Source organism: Anguilla rostrata, chromosome 9 (assembly GCF_018555375.3).
Source record: "Anguilla rostrata isolate EN2019 chromosome 9, ASM1855537v3, whole genome shotgun sequence".
Classification (NCBI taxonomy): domain Eukaryota; kingdom Metazoa; phylum Chordata; class Actinopteri; order Anguilliformes; family Anguillidae; genus Anguilla; species Anguilla rostrata.
Genome location: NC_057941.1, coordinates 42647536 through 42671830, shown reverse-complemented (window position 1 = coordinate 42671830; position 24295 = coordinate 42647536). Strand labels below are relative to the sequence as shown.

At 52.1% G+C, this 24295-nt stretch overlaps 1 protein-coding gene across 7 annotated transcripts in view; it reads right to left on the bottom strand.

Annotated features, from left to right (window-relative positions):
* Nucleotides 1–5116: 5116 nt before the first annotated feature.
* fam222ba (family with sequence similarity 222 member Ba) overlaps nt 5117–24295 on the bottom strand; it is a 40706-nt gene continuing 21527 nt past the window's right edge. For all 7 annotated transcript variants that reach the window (XM_064352264.1, XM_064352268.1, XM_064352267.1 and 4 more), the window contains exons 2-3: nt 14782–14909; nt 5117–8803 (exon numbers count right to left, since the gene is read on the bottom strand). In XM_064352264.1, coding sequence (XP_064208334.1) covers nt 7146–8803; nt 14782–14863 — 1740 coding nt within the window. In that variant the 5' untranslated portion in view covers nt 14864–14909 and the 3' untranslated portion in view covers nt 5117–7145. The remainder of the gene's footprint in view (nt 8804–14781; nt 14910–24295) is intronic.

Here is a 24295-nt window from a genome sequence, read left to right as displayed (position 1 = left end):
AACGAATGTCCCCTACAGTGGCAAAATGAATTGCTGGATGTTAGGAGGATATTATGCATGGCCTGGAATCTAGAGCAACAAAATACATTTTACCCAGCAATCCTGTCATTAAACACAAAAATAAAGTGCAACAACAACAACAAAAATATTCCATACATCAATACCTCAACCCTGATCTGACCGCTCAATATTGAACATTTTCATCAAATGATTGATTCTTAGTCTATACACAAATTTAATAGAAGCAATATTATCTAAAATATATTTATGTGAAGACCATATAAATTCTAACCAAAATATTATACTGTCAGAACTAGATACAATAAGGCACACAAGTGATATATAATAATAATAAAAAAACCACACAAATATAGAGGATTCTTCAAAACAAAAAGGTCTATGAGCAATCTAAGAGTCTTCGTTCATGGCTTTCAAATCTGACATTTTGGCAACAAAATGGCGTCTTGGTCAGAGGTTGCCTGAACTCCGCAGGGACTCATAGTTTATGTTGACAACACTGCCACCTTCTGGATCATTTAGATCACAAAATGCTCTACATACAGAGCCAACACTGAGTTTGACGTGATATTTTTTTTTACAATTTATGCCACAATTACAATTACAATTTGCAAGCAGCAATAAAACATTTTTTATGACAATGATGGTTCTGAAACGGAGGAGACAGTCAGCATAGTAATTTAATCAATTTACCTAAATTTATATCGGAACCAACGGGCTAAAAGAAAATAATTTGTTTAAAACATGTGAAATTAAATAAATCACCCAATGGATAACTGCAGTAAATTAGAGTTCCGTAAAAATTGAGACTGGACAGATATAGCAGTAGACTACCAACTCTGCTAATCGGTGAATATCTCCAATGAAGCAATTTCGTAATAAATGTAGGCTATTACGTACTTTTGTTCAGACAATTAATGTTTCATTCGTTGTATATTGGGCGCCCAACTGCAGAGTGAAATTTAGCCTATATGATAGGCTACGCCACCTCCACAAATAATAGCCTACTCTTAACTCGAGAAAAAAGTTTAATTATTTTTGTTAACTACAACACAATACTACGAGCTATGCCGTTTGAACTCGAGGAAAGATTTAGTATGACCTTAATGTAGCACATTTCTTAACAGTCCGTTTCACCATCAATATCTTTCATCACTTTAGTGCACATGGATCACTGGTGCGCTACTCAGACAGGACTGACATCGGTGTTCATCAGCTTCCCCGCTGCGCGTTCTTTATATAGCCCCAATTTGCATGTACCTCAGACAGCGCAGATCCATTTCAGCCTGCCCACACTAACCAGACATTCAAAGCCGCACTCACTGCGTGACTGCGTCGGCCCGGCAAGACTTGATTGGAATGGTTTGGATAAAATGGCTGTAATCAGCCGTCGTCCGGCTCGGCACTGCCGTTACACAGCAATCGTGGAGCGCAGAGGGCTTTATCGGGGTAATCGCAGTTCTGATCCCGCTGACGGTCACCTTCCTATGTCTGGGCGGAGATGGAGCGGGATCACAGTACCCTGCTAGCAGCCATAAAACCCATCACTTCATCTTGGCGAGATTTCACAGACCAAATAAAGTTCAGCAAGAAGCAAATGGAATTATCGCCACAGGCGCGAGGTGCACATCCGCACTACAGCTCCCGGGACCCCGACTGAGATAAAAATGTCCTCGTTAAAATTTGCAGGAATTTACGGGAATGAAAAGGCTTCGGAGCACGAATTACCTGAATAATTATATGAGGAAACATTCATGCACATTAAAAAGAGACAGATTAAGATCCATTCACTGCTGTGGCGCTGTCTTTATCAGGCTCATATTTGATTTTACTTCAAGATGCTTTGTTCCTAACTTTAGATAACGAAAAAACATGACGTTCATTTTTATTCCACCATTATTTCAGTTATCTGGCATGCAATATTATACTAGCTGTTGTTCGCAAAAATGTGCGTAAATTATGCCTATTTACAGAAAGATGGAGAGTGTCCTTTGTGGGAGGAACTCAATTTTGGCCTGTGTATGCTAGTCAAAAATGAATAGCGTCATGGAGGAAAATTGACAGCATATGTCTCACTTTTTTGTATGCCACCTTTTAAACTGTTAATGCTTGCTTAAACTGACCTGTTTGAAATGTTGCAAAACGTAAGGGGGTTGTAAAAACAGCATCAGATCCTCAACAGTTAATGCTCTGCGATGTTGGGAACTAGGGGATATTTACAGTTGATAATCAGACTGCTACAGGCTTTGTGCTTGAAGAACACTTTTACAGAATGTCAACTAAGCATTTCTATTATTTATAGTGTTTGACTGTAATGATTTGCTGGATCAGTAATTTCACACAGCTCACATTGTCTGCCTGCAAATGTGGCACACGGGTAACGCCTGGAAATAAAACACCCTTGTTTCATTTTCTGCTTTTCACTGCCTTGCACTTATCTTTCCTTGCTTCAGGAACCCCAGCTGTTGTTGTCAACCAAGCCGCTGAACTATTTATCAAGGTGGATCTCCCTCGCAGTCAGAAACGGAGGACAGCTTTCTTAATGGAAACGTGCTAGTCCCTGTATCCTTTCGTTTCCCTCACTCGTAAATAAAAATTTACGGTTTTAAGACCCAAAGAGAACTCACTTAAAAACCAAAGGAACAGTGCTATGTAATTCTCAGTGGGACCAAATGGCACAAATTCCTGGAGTGATTTAACAAGCTAACAAATTTTGTTTTCGTCCAAATGAAGAAGACACATAAATGCACACGGCAAGTGTACACTGTGTACAGCTGGCAGTTATAAGAAATCTGTTGTCTAGTACGGGGCACCCAACCATCCTCCACTCCTGGCAATAATTAATCTATTCTGTCAATGCCTGCATTCGGACCCGAAAGCACTATGAAACAGTCTCCATGGCTCCCGTATTGCAGCTGAACATGGCGATGGCAGTCAGTGGTCTACAATATGGTCCAGTACCCAGGAGGTTGCGGGTTTGAATTCTGAGTGGGCCCCAATGAGTCGTGGAACTAAAGAAAATGAAAAGCCACTACTGGGTTATCAGGTATGACTCGTTGAGGGGTAAGATCACAAATATGTGATTGAAATGTTCTTAACTGAACATTCTAATGCTGATGTATCAAACACTACTGGTCGGAGTTCTGGAACACGGACTAAAAATTTTGACATTCCAAAAAAACCTACTCTTTAAAGGGGTAGGACCTACATCCAATTTAGACCCAAGAAACCGAGCTGAAGTGAAGTAGATGTGTAACCAGTTGGTCCAATTGATGAATGAAGCACTGGATAACACCAAAAACATGTACATCACTTTGCTCCAAGTGCATGAGTGAATACCGTGATCTCACTAATTGGCTACTTCTACTGGTGAAATTCCTCAGCTACTTTCTTATGGTTGAATACAATACAGAACACCAAAAATACACCTTGTTGTTTACTTCCTGTTCCCTCTTGCTATTGTGATGCAATTGACGGGTCCACAGTCAACTCGGTGGGAGGTACTTCCTAACAAAATGTGAGCTGTCTGTAACATTTGCCAGTGGGCTGTTTTCAAGCACACCATATTTAGAAAAACAAATGGTCCTGTGCCCCAGACATTATATAACATGACAATCCCTTAGCAGCAGACACAACTAGAGTGATTAAAAAGTGGGACAAGGTACAAAAGTACCACAGAACATACAAGATACTGGCATGATTCATTTCTGAGCGGGGTGGGGCTGACGTTAAAGAAATGCGATAAAATATTAAGACAAGATGCATTACCCTATTCGTCAGTAATTTTGGATCAAAGCCTGTGACGAAACACTGACAATTTCATTCAGCACGAGGTTTTAATGCATTACTCATCTCTGTCCTTCAAATGCAAAAGCAAAAAAACGGAAATACGACCAATCACTTTCAAATTAATATCATTTTTTATATTATAACATTCAGGTCCCCAGAAGAAAAAAAAAAACAAACAAAAAAAAAACAAAGCAGAGAAAAGGGGAGGAGCCAGGAAGAATAAAAAAAAGTGTGTACAAACTCAAGTCAGGCTTTATTTTGGTTAGGTTAGCAGGGAATGTTTGTGCAACACACATGTGGTCAGAAAAAAAAGGAGAGAACCAGAAGGAAAGAAAAATATCATTAAATGAAGGAGGGGGAGAAACTATCCCCCCCCCCCCTCCCATGTACTCTCATGTAATAGGTGGGTATTGGTAAAACAAGGCTGGTCATTACCTGCCAATGCCTTTAAACGACACCTCCAATATACCTCATGTACAACAGCTCAGTTACTAAGAGGCTGTTGCCATCAAATGACAAGAGGAGGGGGGTGGGTGTGTGCTTAGGTACACAGGCGTCATTGAGAATCTGCCAGCGAGGCCACTCTTGGCTCAGAATTTAGCCTGGAACCCCATGGACTTGGGCTATAAATTAACCTTAACATCCGCTGTCTGTTGTTAGTTTTGCCCCTGCCACTGATATGTTTCAGCGTCAGAGATTATAACTCGCAAAGTATTACTCTTTCTTTTTTTTGTTGTTGTTGTACCCGTAACATCCCAGGAATTCTATTAATGAATGCAGCAACAGTCCTTTTAGGTGGATTGGCCCCCACGGTGGACGTTGCACCTTCGGTGCAACTGGGTGTTTGTGCGTGCGTGCTAAACCGTACACACACGCGCGCACAGAAAAACTGCGTTTCCTCGTTCAGTCCAGTGGAGGCACTTTGAGTCGTAATTATCAAGAATCACTCTGAACCCAACATTCTTTATGTCCTCGGGCTGTAACAAATTTTCATTCGAAAAAAGGAAAAGACAGAACAAAAAAAAGGAGAAAATAAAAACAAACAAACATGCTCCAAAGCTCACAACCAAAGGGCAAAACAATGCCAGGGAGACTATGCCAGTCCTACAGCCAGCTGGTAAATTCAAATGGGCAGACAAGCAACAGCACTGTTTTTAACAGAAGGATAGTGCACCTCCCCCCCCCCCACCCCCCCCACCACCCAACACACTCTCATTACCCTGAGGGTCAAAAAGGCTCGTGTGAGGTGTGTGCGATCTGGGATGTGTCAGAGCGGCAGATTAGGAGATAACACCCATGCAGCACAGCCTTTTCAAAGCATAAATTAGAACTTTATTTTATTATTACAATATTACAAAAAGTAGCACAACTCCCACACTCCTGTCTCGTCTTGTCTGCCACACAGCCACGGTCTAACACTCAGAAGGAAAGGCTCAAGGATTCAACTCCTTTTTGCAGCAATAGTAAAGAAAAGTGTAAAAAATAAAAATAAAAATAAAAAATAAGAAAAGAAAATAAAAGAAAACAATTTAAATAACAAGCAAATCAAGTAATAAATAGTCACGTATTGCAAACCTGAAGCTTTGAAACTTTTGAAAAAGACATTTGTTACAGCCCAGTACTACACATAGCTATAAAATGCAATTACGTTAAAATATTTTTCTTTTTTTAAATAATTTTAGGAAATTCTAAATCAGTTTTTTTTTCTGTTCAACTATAACTTCAGTTTAAAAAAAAAAAAAAAAACGAAAAAAAACATTTTCGGTTCAGTTGTGTCACTGTCGTTCTCATCCTCTTCTCTGTATTGTCTATACCATGCTTGTGTTCAAGGAAAAGTCCAAGGACCAAATACTTAAGGCTTTTTAAAGGGCTGCAGGGAAGGAGGAAAACAGGTTTTTGGGTGTTGCCAGGGGAACCACCCACATACAATATTACTCAAACCCACACCAACAGGCAACATTCATACACAATCCATACACTTTTTTAAAGTTACAGTAGTATAGTAGTTAAGCCAGTGTACAATAAAATAAACAATGCATTTGCTGTTTTTCTCTAGTTTTAAAGTCTTTTTTTTTCTCCTTACCTCCAAGAAAACTTGCAAGTGATCAATTGGCTCTTTTTTTCGTGCACACACTTCATTCGGTCAGCAGTAGCAAACTAGGACTTAGTTTCATGTAAAAAAGAAAAATTCTGAATCAAACCACTGAATTGGTTCACATTTTGGACTGTAACATGGAAAAAAACAGCCTTAGCCTCTCTGGTTAGTTGCTTTGAACTAAACCAACCTCCCACCCCGCCCCAGTCCCGCTTTCCCGAAACATACACACCTAACCCCATATATTTCTGCAATTCAAGTAATAGTTTTCATTTGTTACAAACTAAAAGGTTAAAAAAAGGAAATGGCACTACTCTCTTAGCAGTTTTTTTTCCCCTGAATTCTTCCTAGGATTTCAGCTTGAGAGAAAGTTGGCTTCACAAGTTCATTCCTGGTGGGATCTAAATATCTATTATCCAAAAGCACCTGATTAGATAAAGAGAAACCAGCCTGGACATTGACGAGATTCATTCAAAACAATCCCGCGTTTCATAAATTAATCATAAAAGAAAAAGAACAAAAAAAAAAAAAAACTTTCAACAGCCTCTTTGTACATATGCACACAATAGTCACTTCCTTTCCTGTTTCAGTAGTGTCTACAGACGTTTTTACACATACATTTGAATATGATCTGCTTAATTTGTTTCGTTTTTTCTTTCTTTTCTAAAGAGATTTGAGAGGAAAATGTTCTTAAGCTTCTCTCAAATCTAAACGTCACAATGGTTCGGAGAGAAAACTTCAAAACAGTCAGCAAATCAGCAAATTAGTATAACTGGTGAAAGCAGAGAACACCCAGCACTGGACCGGCAAGTCCAGCATTCTTACTGGACCTTTTTTTTCTTTTTTTTTTGTTGCATCCATAAGGGACTACTTCATTTCCAGAGTAAATCTATTGCTCTTAAAAACATGAAAAAAAAAAGGTCTGAAAGACAACAAAGTACATACAATTCAAAAATACGCAAAGAACCAGGCACACAAATGGGCAGGTAAACTACAGAGGGAATGACAACAATTCTGAAATTTTTTAAAGAAAGATACAAGACAGCGATTAGAAAAGTCATTATTCTGAAAAGGCTAATTGATCACTTGCAAGAAGATCTGACAACAAAAACACTGCTTCTTATTAAATATATTCTTTTTTTTTTTTTTTAAGTTAGCAGTCATTTACTTAATTTATTAATTTAATTCCTTTAATTTTTTAAGACTAAAAGAGATCCGTGACTGTTGTAGACAAGGCCGTAGCTTATCTGTACCCTGGGTGCTGAATTTGAGTATTTCTAGTGTCGCCCGGCTCTGGGACTCTGCCCATGGGCGGCCTGTGCATCTTCCCCATGCCCAGATTCTGATCTCGGTAGCAGGGCGGCTGGAAGTCCCCGCCCAAGTAATCCATGGTTTGCATCAGATTAGTCTGGCCGGAGGACCCGGCGCCGGCCCTGTACTGCGTCCCTGGGGCGCAGTCTATGGAGGGCCCCGACGGGCCCCCGTGGAATGGCATGGCCAGGTCCTGAGACCCCGAGCTGTCACTGTTGGGCGTGGGCAGGATGCTGCCCCACACCGGCTGAAAGTAGTGCCCGTTGGTGTAGGTCATGGCGCCCGGCATCCCGTTGACGGGCGGTGAGGGCGTGGGCTTGTCCACGGGGGGCTTCAGGCTGTAGGGCTGGCCCACGCACAGCTCCGGCAGGTAGCTCACGCCCTTGCAGGGGAAGGCGGGCCCGCCCGGGGGCTCCCGCAGGGGGTGCTTGCAGGGGTGGCCCCCCTCCGAGATCTGCTGCTGCAGGTGGGCGAGTTGGTGCTGGTTCCAGGAGCGGATCTGCTGCTGCTGCTGCTGCTGCTGCTGCTTCAGGTCGGCGTGGTAGACGGGCATGTGGTTGACGGCGATCATGTTGGGGTGCGGGACGGCGCCCGGCGGGGCGTGGCCCGGGGCGACGACGGCGGCCGGGTCGGCGACGCCGGGGCACCCGTGGGCGCAGGAAGGCAGGAGGCCGGGGGCCGGGTGGTGCATGGACACCCGGGAGCTGGCGTTGATGAGCAGGTTGCGGCTGATGGGGCTGGGGTTGGCGATCTGCCCCTCGCACACAGAGGTAGTGCTGATTCGGGCCCCCGCCTGGCAGAACTGGTTGATCTGGTGCACGATCCTGCTCAGGTTGGGCCGGTTTTGGTGCAGGCTGGCGGCCATGGAGAGCGGAATGGTTGAGGTAGACACGGTAACGTTCGGCGGGACGTCTCCGTCCGCCATCTTCCTGTTCCCCAGCAGGCCCGGCGGCGGCTGCTGCTGCTGCTGCTGCTGCTGCTGCTGCAGCAGGACGTTGGGCGGCAGGTGGGCCAGGCTGGGGGGGTGGGGGAGAGGCTGGGTCCTGGCCAGGCCCTGGTGGGGGGGTTGCTGCTGCAGCCCGGGGGGCTGGGTCATGCCTGGAGGGTGTCGCATGCCCTGGTGGGGGGGCGGCGGCTGCTGCTGCTGCTGCTGCTGCTGCTGCTGCGGGTGCGGGTGCGGGTGCGGGTGGGGTAAGGCCTGGGGCCGCTGGAGCCCCTGGGGGTGGGGGACAGTCTGGGGGACGTTTAAAGTGCTCGCCGCGGCGTAGGGCCCGGCGGACGGGTTCATGACGATCTCCGGGAGCAGGCGCGCCCGGCTGCCGTCGAAGTCCTTGAGGACGCCCTTGGCGGGGACCTTGACGACGGCGAGCAGGCCGGCCTTGGAGCTGGCCTGCGGGGGGTAGGGGCTGTAGCGCTGGCCCGAGGTGTCCAGCCCGTTCACGGTGCGGCGCACGTGGTTCCGCTGGGGAACCTTGACGCTGTTCGGGAAGATTTTTATAGTCAGTGGGCTGTTGGCGACCTTCTTAGCATAGGCATCCAACTCCGCTGGGGTAGGGTACTGTGCGGATCTCATCTTCTGCGTAGTGTCCCCTGAGAGACAGAGACAGTAACGGGGAGAGAGGGAGAGAGGGAGGGGGGGAGGGAGGGAGAGAGAGGGGGAGAGAAGAGGAGAGATTGTGTTAATGCAAGGCGACGCCGTGGAAAGCGATGTCTTGCCGCGACCCCTCCCGCCGCCCGGGTGCAGATCAGTGGAAACACGAGCGGAGCAGTAACCCGAGCAGCGGAAGCTCGATCGCTCGCTCGCTCGCAGCGGCCTCCCCTCCCTCACATTGGCCGTCTCAGCATTCCAAAAACAATTGCTTTTGGGGGGAAAAAAGAACTGGTGAGGGGAGTGGGGGTGGGGGGGGGACTGAGGGGGCAGGAGATGGTCAGATATTTCAAATGGGAGAAAAAAGCTACTGGGCCCAAAGGGTATAAAGTCTCAAATGTGTAACAGTCGTACGACTAATGCTATTTCTGCGGCTCTCTCAAAGTTAGCGAGAAATGTTAAAGGGGAAAAAAAAAACAAAAAAAAAACACAAAAATTCTGCTGAATCACTTGGACAAAACAAAGAAAGGAGTGCCTTGTGCTCCACCCCACCCACCCAACCCCCCTGGCGACTCGTCAGCCTCTTTCCACGTTATCAACGGAGCCGGGCTCCCGGGGAGAGGAATGTCATCATGTGGCATCTCTAATCGCTGGGAGCCCGCCCAAGCGCTCGCTAGTGCGGGCCTGATGCAACTGCCGCAAAGTGTCCGACCGCCACCCCGGCCAGAAGGGCCGCCCGCGTCTCGCCCGCCAGAGAAACCGCCGCGTTTACGGATCTGATTAACCGAGGAGGACGCGCGGGACCCACTCCCGGACCGAGGAGTTTTTTGACCGCGGCCGGCACTGAAAACCGCCTCTGGCAGGACAGTGCAAGGGGATGGGGGGTTGGGGGGGTGGCAGAAAACCATGAGGGCAGGATTTGTGATTTGGCGGAGTGGCAGGAGCTCTGCCAACGCGCTAATTAATCCCGTCTTTATTTGCAGCGAGGAAACAATGGGCAGCAAGACTGGGGGGGTGGGGGGGGGGGGGGGGGGGGGGGGGGTCTGTTTTGACTAACTGCCGCTTTTGCTGACGGGAGGCCCATTAGCGCACTGGCATTTGGGCTGAAAAAGGTCTGAGCCAAGCAGTCGGCCCAGTGCTTTCAGATAGCCCTGCTTCATTTCTCACTGTGGCTTTCATCTGTGGCGCGCGCGCGGATGTAAGGAGACGCGAACCCGCGAAAACCCGCGCCCCCTCCGCCCTCCTTTTTTTCCAGCGCGGGTCGCGGCCGTGCCGTGACCCTTAGCGACACGGACGTGCGCCGCACTCCTTTTTCCCCCCGCGGAAACTCCGGCGCTCATGCGCCGAGCGACCGTTTCCGCGGCGACTTAATGGCCCGAAGGCGAGGGGACCCGGGAGCACCTCCGCGGAATGCGAAGAGGAAAGGCGCGGGACGACTCCAAATTAGGAGGCAATTATATACGACCTCGGCCCGAACGGCCGTCTCTCCGCGTCGAGGAACTCTTTAAATAAAACATCGCCCCCCCCCCCCCTTTTCGGAGAGTTCCTGTCGGCTCGCGCGCATCCGACCGCACTTCAATGCCGCCCGGCGAACCCGGAGGCCTCCCGGGCCATTTGCATGCATTTACATAGGGCTGTTAGAGCCGGCCCGGCCCGGTGCAGCCGGCAGTGTGGCCACAGCTAATCAAGCCTCCGTCGGAGGGGGGGGGGGGGGAGGGGGGGGGGCTGGAGCACATCTCCATTGCGCGCTAATGAAGCCAAGTGGCACTCTGCATTAGCAATTAGCCAAAAGGCGTTTTTATTTGATGTTTTTTTTTGTTTTTTTTTCCCCCCCAGGGCGAAGCACGGGAGAAATGCGCATCGCCCTTGCATCACGCACGAGGTGGACGGGCGGGTTGGCGGGTTGGCGGGCGGGCCGGGGGCGTGAGGACGGCCATTCTTACGGAATTACCGGTTTCTCCAGCGCGCCGAGGGGTCCTTTCGCATCGTTCACTCGCTCCCACGCGCCCACGCACGACGGCGGCTCGCGTTTATGCGACGCGGCGTCCGGAGTCTCGGTGACTCACCGGCGGCGTGCCGAGGCCAGGCCGCGCAGGGAGGGGGGGGGGGGGTTGGGGGGGAGGGAGGGATGCCGTTCGCTTAAAACGCGGCGGGTTTGAGGCTCCGACGGCCGTCCGCGGAGAGACACGCCGAGGGAAGACTCCCTTTGACGTGCGCACGCTGCTCGGCCCGAGCGCTAATAAAAAGTTAGCGGCCGCTTGGATGAGCCCCCCCCCCAGAGGGGGCGCGGGGGGGGGGGCTTTGAAAGCTCTCCCATGCGCTAAGGAGGGGGCCGATCCAGATAAGGGGGTTATCTCATGGGGACAGGTACCTCCACAGCAGCTCCCCGATGGAAGAGCTGCATGATGGGTAAACATCCTTAATTACCTCGCTCCGAGCGCCGCGCGGGGAGATTACTGGCCAGTCAGCACTCTCTAATTGGAGGAACTCAAGGCAATAAATGAGCCTGTTCTTCCTTATTTTCATGTTTTTTAAATTTCTTTTTTTTCTCTTTTTTTACCAAATTCCAAAAAGTAATCCGTGGTGGATCAGGTGACATACATGCACACAGCAAATGTAGAAATTGCAGGGAGTGGGCAGGCAGGGGGGAAACAAAGACCAAAAATAGTGTTATTGAATAAAGAGGTTTGCACTAACCGCGCGCATACGACGCACACTGAAATAGACGGGACCTCGCGGTGCTCTCTCTCTCTCCCCCCCTGTATTCTGCTGATTGAATTTCTAAAGATTACCGCCTCCCAAAATGGCAGAGGGAGTCGAGAGGGGGCGCGCTGTGGAGGAGCGCTCTGCCCTTGATCTCCACGCTCACCCGAAGCGACGTGACCCCCCCCGACGGCCCAGCGTCCCGTCTGTAAAGGCACTCAAGAGTCAACTCCCCCCCCCCCCCGCGAGATTACCAGAGTCCGGTTCCGCTCCTTTCAACCCCCCCCACCCCCGGTACGGATCACAGCCCCCGGAGAAGAGAACACGTCTTACCCCCCCCACCCCCCCCCCCCACCCACCCGCTCACTTTTTTCTTTTTTTCTAATCAGCGGGAGAACAAAAGGCCCGCTCTTCTCCCATTAGAAGGGATTAATTGTGAAGTGCGCGAGCCGGATCGTGCCGGCTGAGGTGTCATCTCAGCAGTTTAGGGCCCGAATTAAAGCCCCAGTGTTCCCCGACAAAAGGATTATGGGATATAATCAAAGCGAAAGGCCGTCGCCGTTGCTGGGGCTGGGGCTGGGGGGGGTGGGGGGGGTTAAGCTGCCGTTCTGTATTCACGTCTCTTTCTGTCTGGCAGGACGGAAAATAAGCCCCCCCCCCCCACCGCCGCCGTCGCCAATATTGTTTTTCTCTCTTTCTTCCAGATGACATTTGCTTCAGTTTCCTCCAGTGCTACGACAGGCAGGCTCCGCAGGGCACAGGGCTATACAGATGGCCCTTACCTTCACCCGCTTTCCTTCCAGCCAACTGACTTGCATCAGTTCTCTCTCATTAATTTTAATGGGAAAGCCATCAGTCCACTGTCCCCCGTGCTGGAAAGGGCAACCCCCCCCACGTCCACTTCAAAACAAAACAAAACGAAACAAAACAAAAGAAGAACAAAAAGTGCCGTATAGATTTCAATTATTCACAGTAGTCTAAGAATGCTTTTTAACAGACAGGTGTGAGCTGAGACGATTGAAAAACTGGAGAGGTGACAAGAGAGGCCAACGCCGGGTCAGGTCAAAAGGGCACGTTTTGTCCCCGAGCTCCAAAAAAAAACACGCGTACGTTTCGCGGGGGGGAACAGATCGTCGACCTTCAGACTTGTGGCGTCTTCTGCGGCCAGCTTCTCTCATTCTGCCCCCACGCCCCAAAAAAATAAAAAATAAAAAAATAAATAAATAAATAAATAAAGAAGAAAAAAAAAGAAAAGAAAAAAAAGTCTGCCGCATGCATCTCCAAAGGCTTGGCTGTCAAATTAGATTTCAGTCATTGTGACAAATCGCGCCCCAGAGAAGCAATTCATTTTGCGCCATGTATTGATAGCCCAGAGACAGATGGGCTGCGGATCGCCACGGTCCCGAGATGAGGAGCAATTATGGAGTCGAAATTCTGATGCAGGCCGCCCGGGCCGCTTCGGGGGGCCCCGGCGACAGGGGGGCTGCGAAGTGCCCTGAATGTCTGAGCGTCCCTGGCCCCTCGGTAACCTGCGCCCGCCAGCGCGGCGCACGTCATACCTCGTGAGCGTGGCAACTGGATTTAAAAAAGAAAAAAAGAAAAAAAAACGCGCACGGCCCCTGAAATCCTTCATATCTTTCGCATCTAAATCCGGGCGATGGATTTCGACGCGATTTTTCATTACGCACCTGGAACGCTTTTTCCAGACTCTAATTTCCGCGCAGCCACCCCCTCTCCCCCCCGCGGGAATCCGATTCGAGCCTCGAGACAAATAAAAGCCGCTCCCGGTTCCAGGGACGAGAAACCCCTGAAAAAGGTTGCGCTGAAATCGCTTATTCAGAGAGATGCGCGATCCGCGCTCCGCGTGGGAAATGCGTTTCGAACCGGCGGGAAGAGGCTTGTTTTAAAGAGAAAGTTCCGGCATCTCGGGGGGGGGCACATCCGGTAGAACGCTCGCTCGGCAGGGACGACGGAACGGAGGGGCGGGTGACGGGGGGGGGGAGGGAACCGTTTCTCTAAAATGCCCGTGAATCCCGTCGTCCGAAAGCAGAACCGCGGCTCGCTCCCCCCGCGTGCCTTCAGATCAGACGGAGAGGACTGCTGCAGACGGGAGGAAATGACTCGCTTACAGAAAAACGCCAGGCGATTTCCCCCCGAGGTTACACGCATTGCACGGGCTCAATCCAAACCAGCACGCACGGGAAAAGGGGAGAGGAATACAAAACAAAGCATACGTTATGGTTTAAAAGGTCACAGAATAAAAAGCAAAAAGAAAATGGGGGATAGTGGGCGGGACTAGTGGTTGGGTGTGGGGGGGGGGGGGTTCACATCACTGTACCTGTCACAGGCTATAAAAGTCTGCCAGAGCAGTCCGGACAGGGGGGTTTCAGAATTTGGGTTGTCACGACGAGGATACAAGACAAACTTGCTTTACGCTACGGACTCCCAGCGGTGGACGGATTACCGCGATGCTGAAGTTACTGACGACTGACGAGCCACAGAGAGGCCATATTAAATGAATAAAAAAAGATAAGTAGGTCGGGCTCCATTTAAAAATTCATCCACATGGGGGAATTCGTCAATGAGCTTTTCTGCTACCTTTGAGTGGGGGAGGGACACAAAAATATTAAATAAAATAACGGAAGGAGAGCTATCAGAAGAGTCGCCTTCCCAGCGCAGGGGAATCCATAAAGCCAATCGACAGCGTAAATTTCAGAGCTGTCCATGGATGTCAGGAGATGCCTCATTCTGTTCGTTTTTTTCCCAACGGGCAAACAGCCCTGTGTACCGCAGGTCCTCATCTGAAGTAAGACAGCAACACCACGGAGGAGGAAAGGGGAGGTGCTGCATTGGGTGGTGGGCGGAGCCAAGAGAAAAATACACTATACACAACATACAATATCCCACTATCTATATAAACCCTCCACCTGTGACCCAACCACTCAGCACTGTGCTCGCAGGGCGACTGCTGAGTGGAACCTTTATGAGACTCATTTAATCCTGAGGAGGTGACTCCTCCTCATCGCCATGGGAACGCTCCCCTGTGTAGCCAGCCCCTTCAGGGAGGAGGAGCGCTCCACGGAGGTTTATTAAAAGGCACGTCTCCCCTTCTGCGACTCCTCGAGGAGGGGATCTGTATTATTGGGGTTAATTCTTTGGCAGGCCTGGATTTTTAGCAGAAGGCTGTTTGAGACTGAGGCGGGTGGGGAGGATGTGGGGGGGGCGGTGGAAGGGGGGGGGTGGGGGTGGGATTGGGGGTGCGGGGGCGAGCACTTACATTTCTGAAGTCCAGTGTTCATCTGCGTGTGGGAGAGAAGCTGGAAGGACAGGTCACCTGGTCCTGGCAGACAGGCCAGCATTTCACACAGGCACTAATGCAACATGGGGCATCTGCTCCTCGTCACTCTGAAAGAGACACACAACGGAGAGACGGGGGGGTGAGCGCTCGGGCATCGCAGAGGGGTGTACGGGCAGGGCGGGGGGGGGGGTGAGCGTTCGGGCATCGCAGAGGGGTGTACGGGCAGGGGGGGAGGCAGGCCTGACGGAGGGACACCTCTCTGCGAGCCCACCAGACAAACATTCACACGCAGGGCCCTGTGAGCCGCCCCTCCTGATCATTCCGGGGCAGACATCGCACCACACTGTAAATTCAATACCGGCGGCCAGCACAAGCTTATTCAAACACATTCTTTTTTGTTGTCAATTTCAAAGTAGTGGATGTACAGACAGTACAGACTTGTAAAATATTTTTTAAAAGTTGCTTTTGTTTTGCTTTATTTTGATTTTTTTTTTTTAAACGACGTGAGTCGACACATTCGCCGAGAATGAAAACAAGTTTCTCGTGCAAATTAACTTTGGCCTGAGATTTCATTCAGCCTCAAAGCAAGACTAACAAGGAGGAAGGTTTCCTCCCAATTAATTTTTTTTTTTGTTTTTCTGACATTTAGAAAATTCCATACACACACACACACACACACACACACTTGCAGGTTGGAACACACACACCCACACAGAAAATTAGAGGAAAACAGTTCGCAATTAGCATGCTGTGTCCTTTAATGTGAACGTGTGCGCTGGTGAATGGATTAAGTCGACACAGTTCGTCAATTTAAGTCACCCCCCCTCCCCCTCCCCCTCTCCCTCCCCCTCTCCCCCCCAGCCCCCGCCCCCCCCCCCCCACTGCATGACGCCCAAAAACCCAAGCTGGCGGAGGCAGACAAATGCGGGGATGAGAGGCAATTACCACAAAGTAACCTTGGCACCGCGGTGCACCTCTGGTGACCGGCTGGAAGCTGTGCTCCTTGTCAGCGGTGTAGAAATGAACTCACTTAAAACCTCAAAAGGTCAGGTTGACAGCTCATTTAATCCTCAGAGTGAGGAAAACAAGCGTTAATGAAGCCGTGGGTTACATAAATACCTAAGTGCTCTGCACCTGTGGGGACCGAGGGAGGGGGGGGGTGGGGTGGGGGGGGGGGGGGGGGGCGGGTGGTTGGCTCATACTGTAGCGATTGTATCCAAGGATTTCAGCTGCAGCTCCATGACTGCCTCTGCACAAACGCGGCCAGCCCGCATTACAGCGCGAGCGCCATATGGTAACAATTCCTGTCCCTGATTTAATATGTCATGAAGCATTAACTTTAATAGGCCCAATATTTTATATTTCAATGAGGCTTGGGAGCTGGCCCGGCCTGATGTAGGGGAGGAATTTACAAACGCGCGCACACACACACATGCACACGCACGCACGCACGCACAGTTGGTGTGTGTTATTTTAAAACAAGGCAGTGAACAACATCAAATGGCTAACAAGGATGGAAAACTGTGTGTGTCTGTGTGTGCATGTATGTGTGTGTACATTTGCGCGTGTGTGTCCGTGTGTGTGTATGTGTACATGTGTGCGTGTGTGTGTATGTGTACATGTGCGCGTGTGTGTGTACGTGTGCGTGTCCGTGTGTGTGTATGTGTACATGTGCGCGTGTGTGTGTGTGCGCATGTATATGTCCGTGTGTGTGTATGTGTACATGTGCGGGTGTGTGTATGTGTACATGTGCGCGTGTGTGTGTGTGCGCATGTATATGTCCGTGTGTGTGTATGTGTACATGTGCGGGTGTGTGTATGTGTACATGTGCGCGTGTGTGTGTGTGCGCATGTATATGTCCGTGTGTGTGTATGTGTACATGTGCGGGTGTGTGTATGTGTACATGTGCGCGTGTGTGTGTGCGCATGTATATGTCGTGTGTGTGTATGTGTACATGTGCGGGTGTGTGTCTGTGTATGTATGTGTACATGTGCGCGCGTGCGTGTGTGTGCGCGTGAAGCCGCCATCTGAAAAGCAGCGCAGAAGACAGGGGCTTCCAGCATGTCTTTTTAACAGTCTCCTTATGCACTAGTGTGAAAGGTTCAGGAGCAGCCCATCGGCCCTGATGGGGGCGCGGGGGCGCGGGTGCGGGGGGTGGGGGGGTTAAGCAGCCGCCATTACCCATTCCGCAGGCAGGCAGGCAGGGCCGCCCGGGGACCCAGCGGCCCGGGTCCTTTCCCGTCGGCGGGAGTCACCCGCGGGCGGCCGCGGCGCGCCTGTGAATGTCAGAGAGCCGCGGAGAGCAGCGCCAAAGGTCAGGCTATGGTAATGCCCGCCGCCCGCCGCCCGCCCCGCGCCGCCGCACCGCGCGGAAAGGTTAATAAACACGCGGACATCACAAACTGCAGACCGAGCAGGGCCCGGCAGCGGCAGGACAAGGGGGGGGGGGGGCAAGCTCCTAATAATAAGCGATATGTTCTTCGACCTGGACGCGCCCCTCCCACAACAGAGAGAGAGAGAGGGAGAGGGAGAGGGGGGGAGAGAGAGAGAGAGGGAGAGGGGGAGAGGGGGAGAGAGAGAGAGAGAGGAGAGAGAGAGAGAGAGAGGAGAGAGAGGGGGGGAGAGAGAGAGAGAGAGAGGGGAGGAGGGAGAGGGGGAGAGGGAGGGAGAGGGAGAGAGAGGGAGAGAGAGCGAGAGAGAGCGAGAGAGAGCGAGAGATTAGAGAAGCGCGCTCCGAGCAGCAGATAAGGACGAGGAAGAGAAGGAAGAGCCCGACCGTGGATATCTCTGACAAGAGAAATAAGGACATATGGGCCGGGGAAAAAAAGGACAAGATTCTTACAGAACATCCACTTAATCACACGCCATTCAGTGAAAAGAGAGAGAGAGAAAAAAAAAAAAGACATGAATTCTCCCAAGCAGAATAAAAAAGGTAGTGGTTGGGGGGGGGGGGGGGGGGGGGGACATACACGACCAGACGAAAGTGAACCTCGAAGAATTTCTCTTCGGGCAAACGAGGGATAGCGTTTGAAGGGTGGCACTCGGAGGACAAGGGTAAGGAGGAGGGGAGGGAAGCGGCGACGCTGACCCGCGGCGAAGGCGGGCCGACCGCCATCGCTCTGCCGCCGACGGCTCGAGGCGTTCGGAGGCGCCGACTGGACCCCGCCGTTTCCCCTGCCGCCACCTAATCTCCAAAATGTTTATGGCGGAAAAAAGAGCCGCCAACATTTCCTGGGCCTTCCCGCGGTGTCAGATGGTAAACGGTAAATGGGCTGCATCTATATAGCGCTTTTATCCAAAGCGCTTTACAACTGATGCCTCGCATTCACCAGAGCAGTTAGGGGTTAGGTGTCTTGCTCAGGGACACTTCGACACGCCCAGGACGGGGGATCGAACCGGCAACCCTCCGACTGCCAGACGACCGCTCTTACCTCCTGAGCTATGTCGCCCCTAAAAGATGAAAGGCCCCGCGGAGTCTACGTGTACGAGGCAGAGCGGTAGGGCAGGTGTCACGCAGAAATCCGACCCCATGAAAAACTGACCCGAAGATCACTTTTCTATATAGAAAAACTACCCCCCTCGTATAGAAAAGTGACCCCCGCCCTATGGAAAAATGACCTGTAAAATATGCTGCAATTCAGGTTTTTGGGATGCGGGGGGGGGGTCCGTTTTCCATATAGCGTAGAAAAACCCGTGGATCGAAACGCGTCGAGGCAAAACCATTCAGATTCCTACCGTTCGGTTTCAGCCGCTTTGCTCCAAACAATGCGAGAAAAAAAAAAAAACCTCAGGCCGGCAGGCCGCGCAGCTCTGCGTTATCAGCGCCGCGTACGTCGCGCGAGGAGCCCGTCAGCACAACGCACCGCCGCGATTTAATTCCATGTTTACACCACGGTTACCGGGGTCTATTATCGCAGAGGAAAAACCTGCGTCGCCGATTTCTATGCGGGCCGGCACTTCCGTCCCCCCCCACCCCCTCAGCAGAACGCAGAGAACGCAGCACCCGGGGACGGAATGACTTTCTGTTTACACTGCCGTTCAATTCTTCTCTCCCCTGAAAAAGGAGAAGAATGGGCCTTCCCCGGGATTCAAATCGAGCCGTTCTCAAACTCCCTGCTCAGCAAGCTCGCCGCGGCGGCGGCGGCTGCGACCGGCCGGCCGCGTTTCGCATCAATCCCGCCCTTCGCCGCGCCGTGAATCCGCTACAAATAAAAAGCGGCCGGGGGGGGGTTTCCGCCGCACGCCGTTCGGTTCTCCTGTCGGAGGGGGGGGGGGGGGGGCTCACGGGCCGGCGGGAGCCGCCGCTCAGAATGTCCCCGAAAAGAAAAAAAAGAAAAAAGAACGGGATGACTGCAGCAGTTCCGAAGCGGGTGCTTTAGCCGTGACATTTCGCCATAGAAACCCTCGTCTATCAGGAATGTTATTTTTAAACAAAGGAGTTGGAGTGAGTGTGCGAGAGCGAGGGGGGTGGGGGGGGGGGGGGCGGGAAGGGGCACCGTATCCAAATACACGACACAAAAGGTGTCAGAAATAAACCTGTCAAATGAGGAAATTGCTTTGTTGTAGAGCAGAAGAGGAGAGAATTACATCTTTGCTGGTTTAACTTCGGGGTGGGGGGGGCTGGGGAGGGGGTGCTGGTGGCGGGTATCTGTGAAATTAATCCCAAAAGAGATAAAACACCAAAAGAGAAATATCTAATGAGTCGGTGACACTTTTTTAATTAAAGGTGAGTGAAAAACAGACAACTTTATATGAAAAAAAATTATTCTTTTAAAAAAAAAAAAAAAGGCACTGGGAAACATTGTGTCAAGACGTCGCTCAGCCGAAACGCTGACAGATCGCTTTTGCACAATTAAGCCCAGAGTCTCCTGGACGCGCGCGGGGCCCGACAGACGCAGAAAGTCCCCGCAGAGCGTCTTTCTTCTCATCTTTCACCAGGCCCTCCTTCCTCACGGATGTTTTTTCTTTTTATTTATTTATTTTTATTTTTTTATCGCCAACCCCGGCCCTAAAACGCAGCGTGCCGCTTCCCCCATCTCCTGACAGAGGTTGCCCGGACACGCTCTCTCTGAGATGGGACACATGAAGGTGCTGCGTGTCTATAAATTAACTTGTGTCCTGGCCTGATCTTGCCTGCGGCTACATCATTAGTAACACCGATTCCAGAGTGAGCGGACAGCAGAAGGGGGGGGGGGTCGGGGGTGGGGGGTGGTGGGGGGGGGGGTGGTTGGGGGCGGCCTCTGGCAATACCCCCCTCCCAGGCAGCTTCAGCTGGCCACCCAGAATTCAGTTCTGTAATTGACTGACTGTGGCAGCTAAGAGAGAGGTGTGGAAGTGTGTGTGAGAGAGAGAGAGAGAGAGGGAGAGGGAGAGGGAGAGAGAGAGAGAGGGGGAGAGGAGGGAGAGGAGAGAGAGAGAGAGAGAGAGAGAGAGAGAGAGAGAGAGAGGGAGAGATAGAGTGAGACAGAGTGTATGTGTGTTTGTGTGTGTGTGGGATCGGTTACGAAGCCAGGAGAGTCAACAGAACAGCGCCTTGACAGGAATACCAATTCCAGGCCCCGCAAGTGTCACCGGACAGACATGTTTTCACCTCATAAGAATGTGCTCTTTGACAGGCCAACCCTGGACCAAGGGTGCCAACACTTATTTATTTCATTGTGTCCATCTCCACCGATGGCAGGAAGGGCTGGACCTGCCTGGCTGAGAGACCTACTGAGCGCGCTCCTGCATTCTCATCGGCAGCCGAGGCTCAAAACGCCCTGTGCCCGTCCTTTATATCCGACACGGCAATGCAACAAAATATAAAATACAGCGGCAGCAGTAAATCTCTAAATACTTCTGCGGCGCAACCTTAAATATTTACCCATAAACGTCTGACAGGGCGCGCGGCGAGGCTCCGCCCCTCAGCTGTCCTAACTGCCTGTGCCGCCCCCTCCAAAGTTGACTTGGAACACCTACCGCCTCTTTAAGGGGATTGGAATATAATTTACGGGGCGACAAATGGTAATCAGGAGGGCAGGAGCCAGGGGTGCCCCGGGGCACTGAGAGAGCAGCTCTCTCCCCTCAGAGAGCCCAAAATGGGGAACACAAATCTCAATGAATCAAAAAAAAAAAAAATCAGTTATTTTCAAATTTCGAGGGAGGGGGTGAGCGAATGTTAATCACATCGTTCCTTCCGAGCGGCCCAATTTCAGATCCCGCAAATAATCCCCGAGCGAACCAATCGCGAACCCGCGCGGCGGCGGCGGCGGCGTACGCGGGTAAAGACGCGGGCCTCCTTTCGAGAACGAGAGGGCGCGCATTTTTGACGAGGGAGACAAAAAAACAGATGCAGATGGATATCGACACCCACCGGCGTCCACGCCACGGCAGAGGAGGAGAAGCAATCGCTTTAACCTGACAATTCAGATTGGTGTTGCCCGGGCGATAAATCACCAGGAAGTCGCAATCCGCTGAAAGGCGAGCGCGGTTGCGTTCCGTAAGCCCTAATATTTCACGTCGCCGCGGAGCGCTCCCGCCGAGGGGGATGGAGAGAGAGATTACTTTCTGCGGCTGCTGCCGCCAGGAATTACGACAATGCAGAAAATAAATTCTGCTAAAACCTCCGAAAATCGCGTCGCGGGACGGGGGCGCGCGGAGGAACCGGGGATGCGGGGAACGGCTCGACGCCGCGAAAAAAGACAGAAAAACGCCAGCCCCGCCCCCCCACCCCCCCCCCCCCCCCGCCACAGCCCGTCATAAATACAGCGTTTTTTGCGCGAGCTCTTTGTTGCGATAAACACGTTAAGAGCTCAGTGCTAATGCACAAAGCCATTATTCTGGTTGGGGGGTGGGGGGGGGGGGGGAAGGGGAGGAAAAGGGTTGATTTAATTCATGAACAGGTGCGTCCATCAGTATTATCCCCCCCACATAGAGACTCTCTCTCCGTCTCTGTCTCTCTCTGTCTCTCTCTCTCTGTCGTTATCTCTCACACACACATATACACAGGCATACACACACGCACGCGCGCGCACGCACAATCTCTTATTCCAAATTGGACGTTCCGGTGACAAATGGATGGCGCAATTAGAAGCCGCTTTTTTGAGTGCGCGATTAGGATCTGCTCCGTCTGCAGCCGAATCCCCGGGCACCGCCTGCGCTGCGAGCGGAATGCGGCCCCTCCCCTCCCCAGGTGTTGGGCCTACCTCTGGTTACCTCCCAGCACTCTGCAAGCCCGCCCAGGTCCGCACGACCTCCCCCCCTCTCCCCCTCTCCCCCTCCCCCAAGGCTCCGCACCACGTGTGCGTCAGCCCAGCGAAACGGCTCCTCTTTTCTCAGTATTCGCCGTGCCCCTGAGCAGCCTGAGCCTGTTCATAAGGGCCCCAGCGCTGAGGGGTCAGGGCGGCCATGTTAGGAGGGGTCAGACCAGCAGGCAGCTCAACGCATTTTTGAGTTCATTTAAAGCCTAATGTAGCAGGTGAGTCCACATTCTTGTTACTATAACAAAGGACACAAACCCGCCCTCCCGATGAAGCTAAAGCTTGTCGATTGGAGCAGGTTACGTAGCTTATGGCCAACACGCGCCACAGCATACCCCCTCCACCGACCGTTTTCCCCCCCGCTTCCAATGCCGCCGCCAGCAGGAAGCGTCTGAACGTCAGCAGCGGCCGTCCGCAACAGGGCGGTCCGGGACAGACGCATCAAAACAAGCTCACGGAAGGAGAACGCCCCCTTCCAAAGGGTGACTGACGGGAGAGTCACTGGGGGGAATTAGAGGGGTTATGTTTCTGGCTGGCTCCACTCCCGCTTGTGGAGATGGCTCACTCAACCCCAGCCCCCTCATCCCACCCCCCCCCCCCCCGTCCCCCTCTCCCCGGCAGGACGCCTCGGCCTGCTCCAATCCAGGCCGGGTTCTGAGAGGACGGGCAAACACGGTCCCCGCCGCGCCCCGACGGGCAAACATTCGGCAGCCGTAAGCCGAGAGGAACATCTGGCCCTCCCGAGAAGCCCTCGGATAAGCTCCGCCTGCCAAAGCGCGCAGGCGGGCCCCCAGATGCGCCGCGGCGCGTTCCGCGCGCAGAGGGAGCCGCGCGCGGCGGGGGCGTTCGCACCCCGGGACGCGGATGGCGGATTCTTCTCCTGAATGCGCGACGGCACGCGAAAACCGGAGAGCGCTTAATGGCGCTCGGCTAGCAAACCTGCCCCCCCCCCCCCAAAAAAAACCCCTAAAAACTGTTCGGAGTGCCGATAAATGCTGCAGCTCATGAATATCAAACCGGGGGGTCTGGCCTCAGTCAGAACATCGTCCCAAAATAGCAGGGAAGGCAGCCATCAAAGGCCTGCGCGCCTAATGGAATCAGCGTCCCGCGGCAGACGTCCCGATCCGCTCGCTTCCCCAGCGTCAGCGTCAGCGAACATCAAACGGCCAGCCGGCCAGCGGAGCGGCCCGCCTCAGCCGAGCGGGACGCAGCTCCCGACGCAAAAACCGCGGCTTAAAAAGCGGGCGACAAATTCTGACACGAGTAAAAATACGACAAACCTAATACTTACTGCCGCCTGACACCCGCCCGGATCTCCACCGCTTCAAAAACACCTGCGATATAAGCAGCCGGAGAATTACTGCACTAAACCAAAACTACAGCCTGCAGTTGCGATGCGGCATTAAGCCTATGTTTAAGGCCTAACCACAATCCCCCTTTTTTCTTTATTTTTTTTTAAAAAGGACACAGAAAATGGGCCTGCTCAAATCTGGTGTCCACATAGCCGGTAGCTCAGGAAGCCTTCGCCTGAGGTCTTCAAAGCCAACGGAAGCCTGAGTTTTCCGCGCCGTGGCAGAAACACGAGACTTCCCCGCCCAGCTCGCGCAAAACATCGGGAGGTCTCATGGATGTGCTAATTGGGGTCTCTGAAAGCAGGCCCAGAAGCCCCCCCGCGGGGGCGGGGTGAGTTAATCCTCCGAGCGCTCGTAGATCACCGAGACCCCGGCCGCCACTTCGTCACGCGCGGCCCGGTGATTTAGAGCGAGCGGCACGGGGCCCGGGTCGCCCCGTAACCGCGGGGACCGCGGCGAGGTTCGATACCGGCCCGGGACGCGGGGACCCGTCCAGTCTTGAGCGGGGCGGACGGGCGGGAAAAGGGCGTTTCGGGGGGTCACGCTGCTAGCTGGGGGGAGGGGGGTGGGGGGGGAGGGAGGGGGCTGGGGGGCGGGGGCGAATCGATCCGTTGCGCCGTACAAGGCGCGCCGTGCGCCTCCGAGGGCGGGGCAGGCCCCTGGAAGAGGCCGCGATAAACGATCGCGGGAACCCGCGCCGCAGTCTTCAAAAGACGACGTTACGATAAATTACGCTAACCTTTGGAAGGGGATATTAATAGTTTCTGGCTTTGAGACGGAAAAGGTGCGCTCGTATTTCAAAGCCGGTAAGAGGAATATGGCAGTTTTCCACCCACAATATGATGACAGGGTACAAACTGGCCCCCCGAGTGGGCGGGGCAAACCCACAGGCATCGGCTTCGC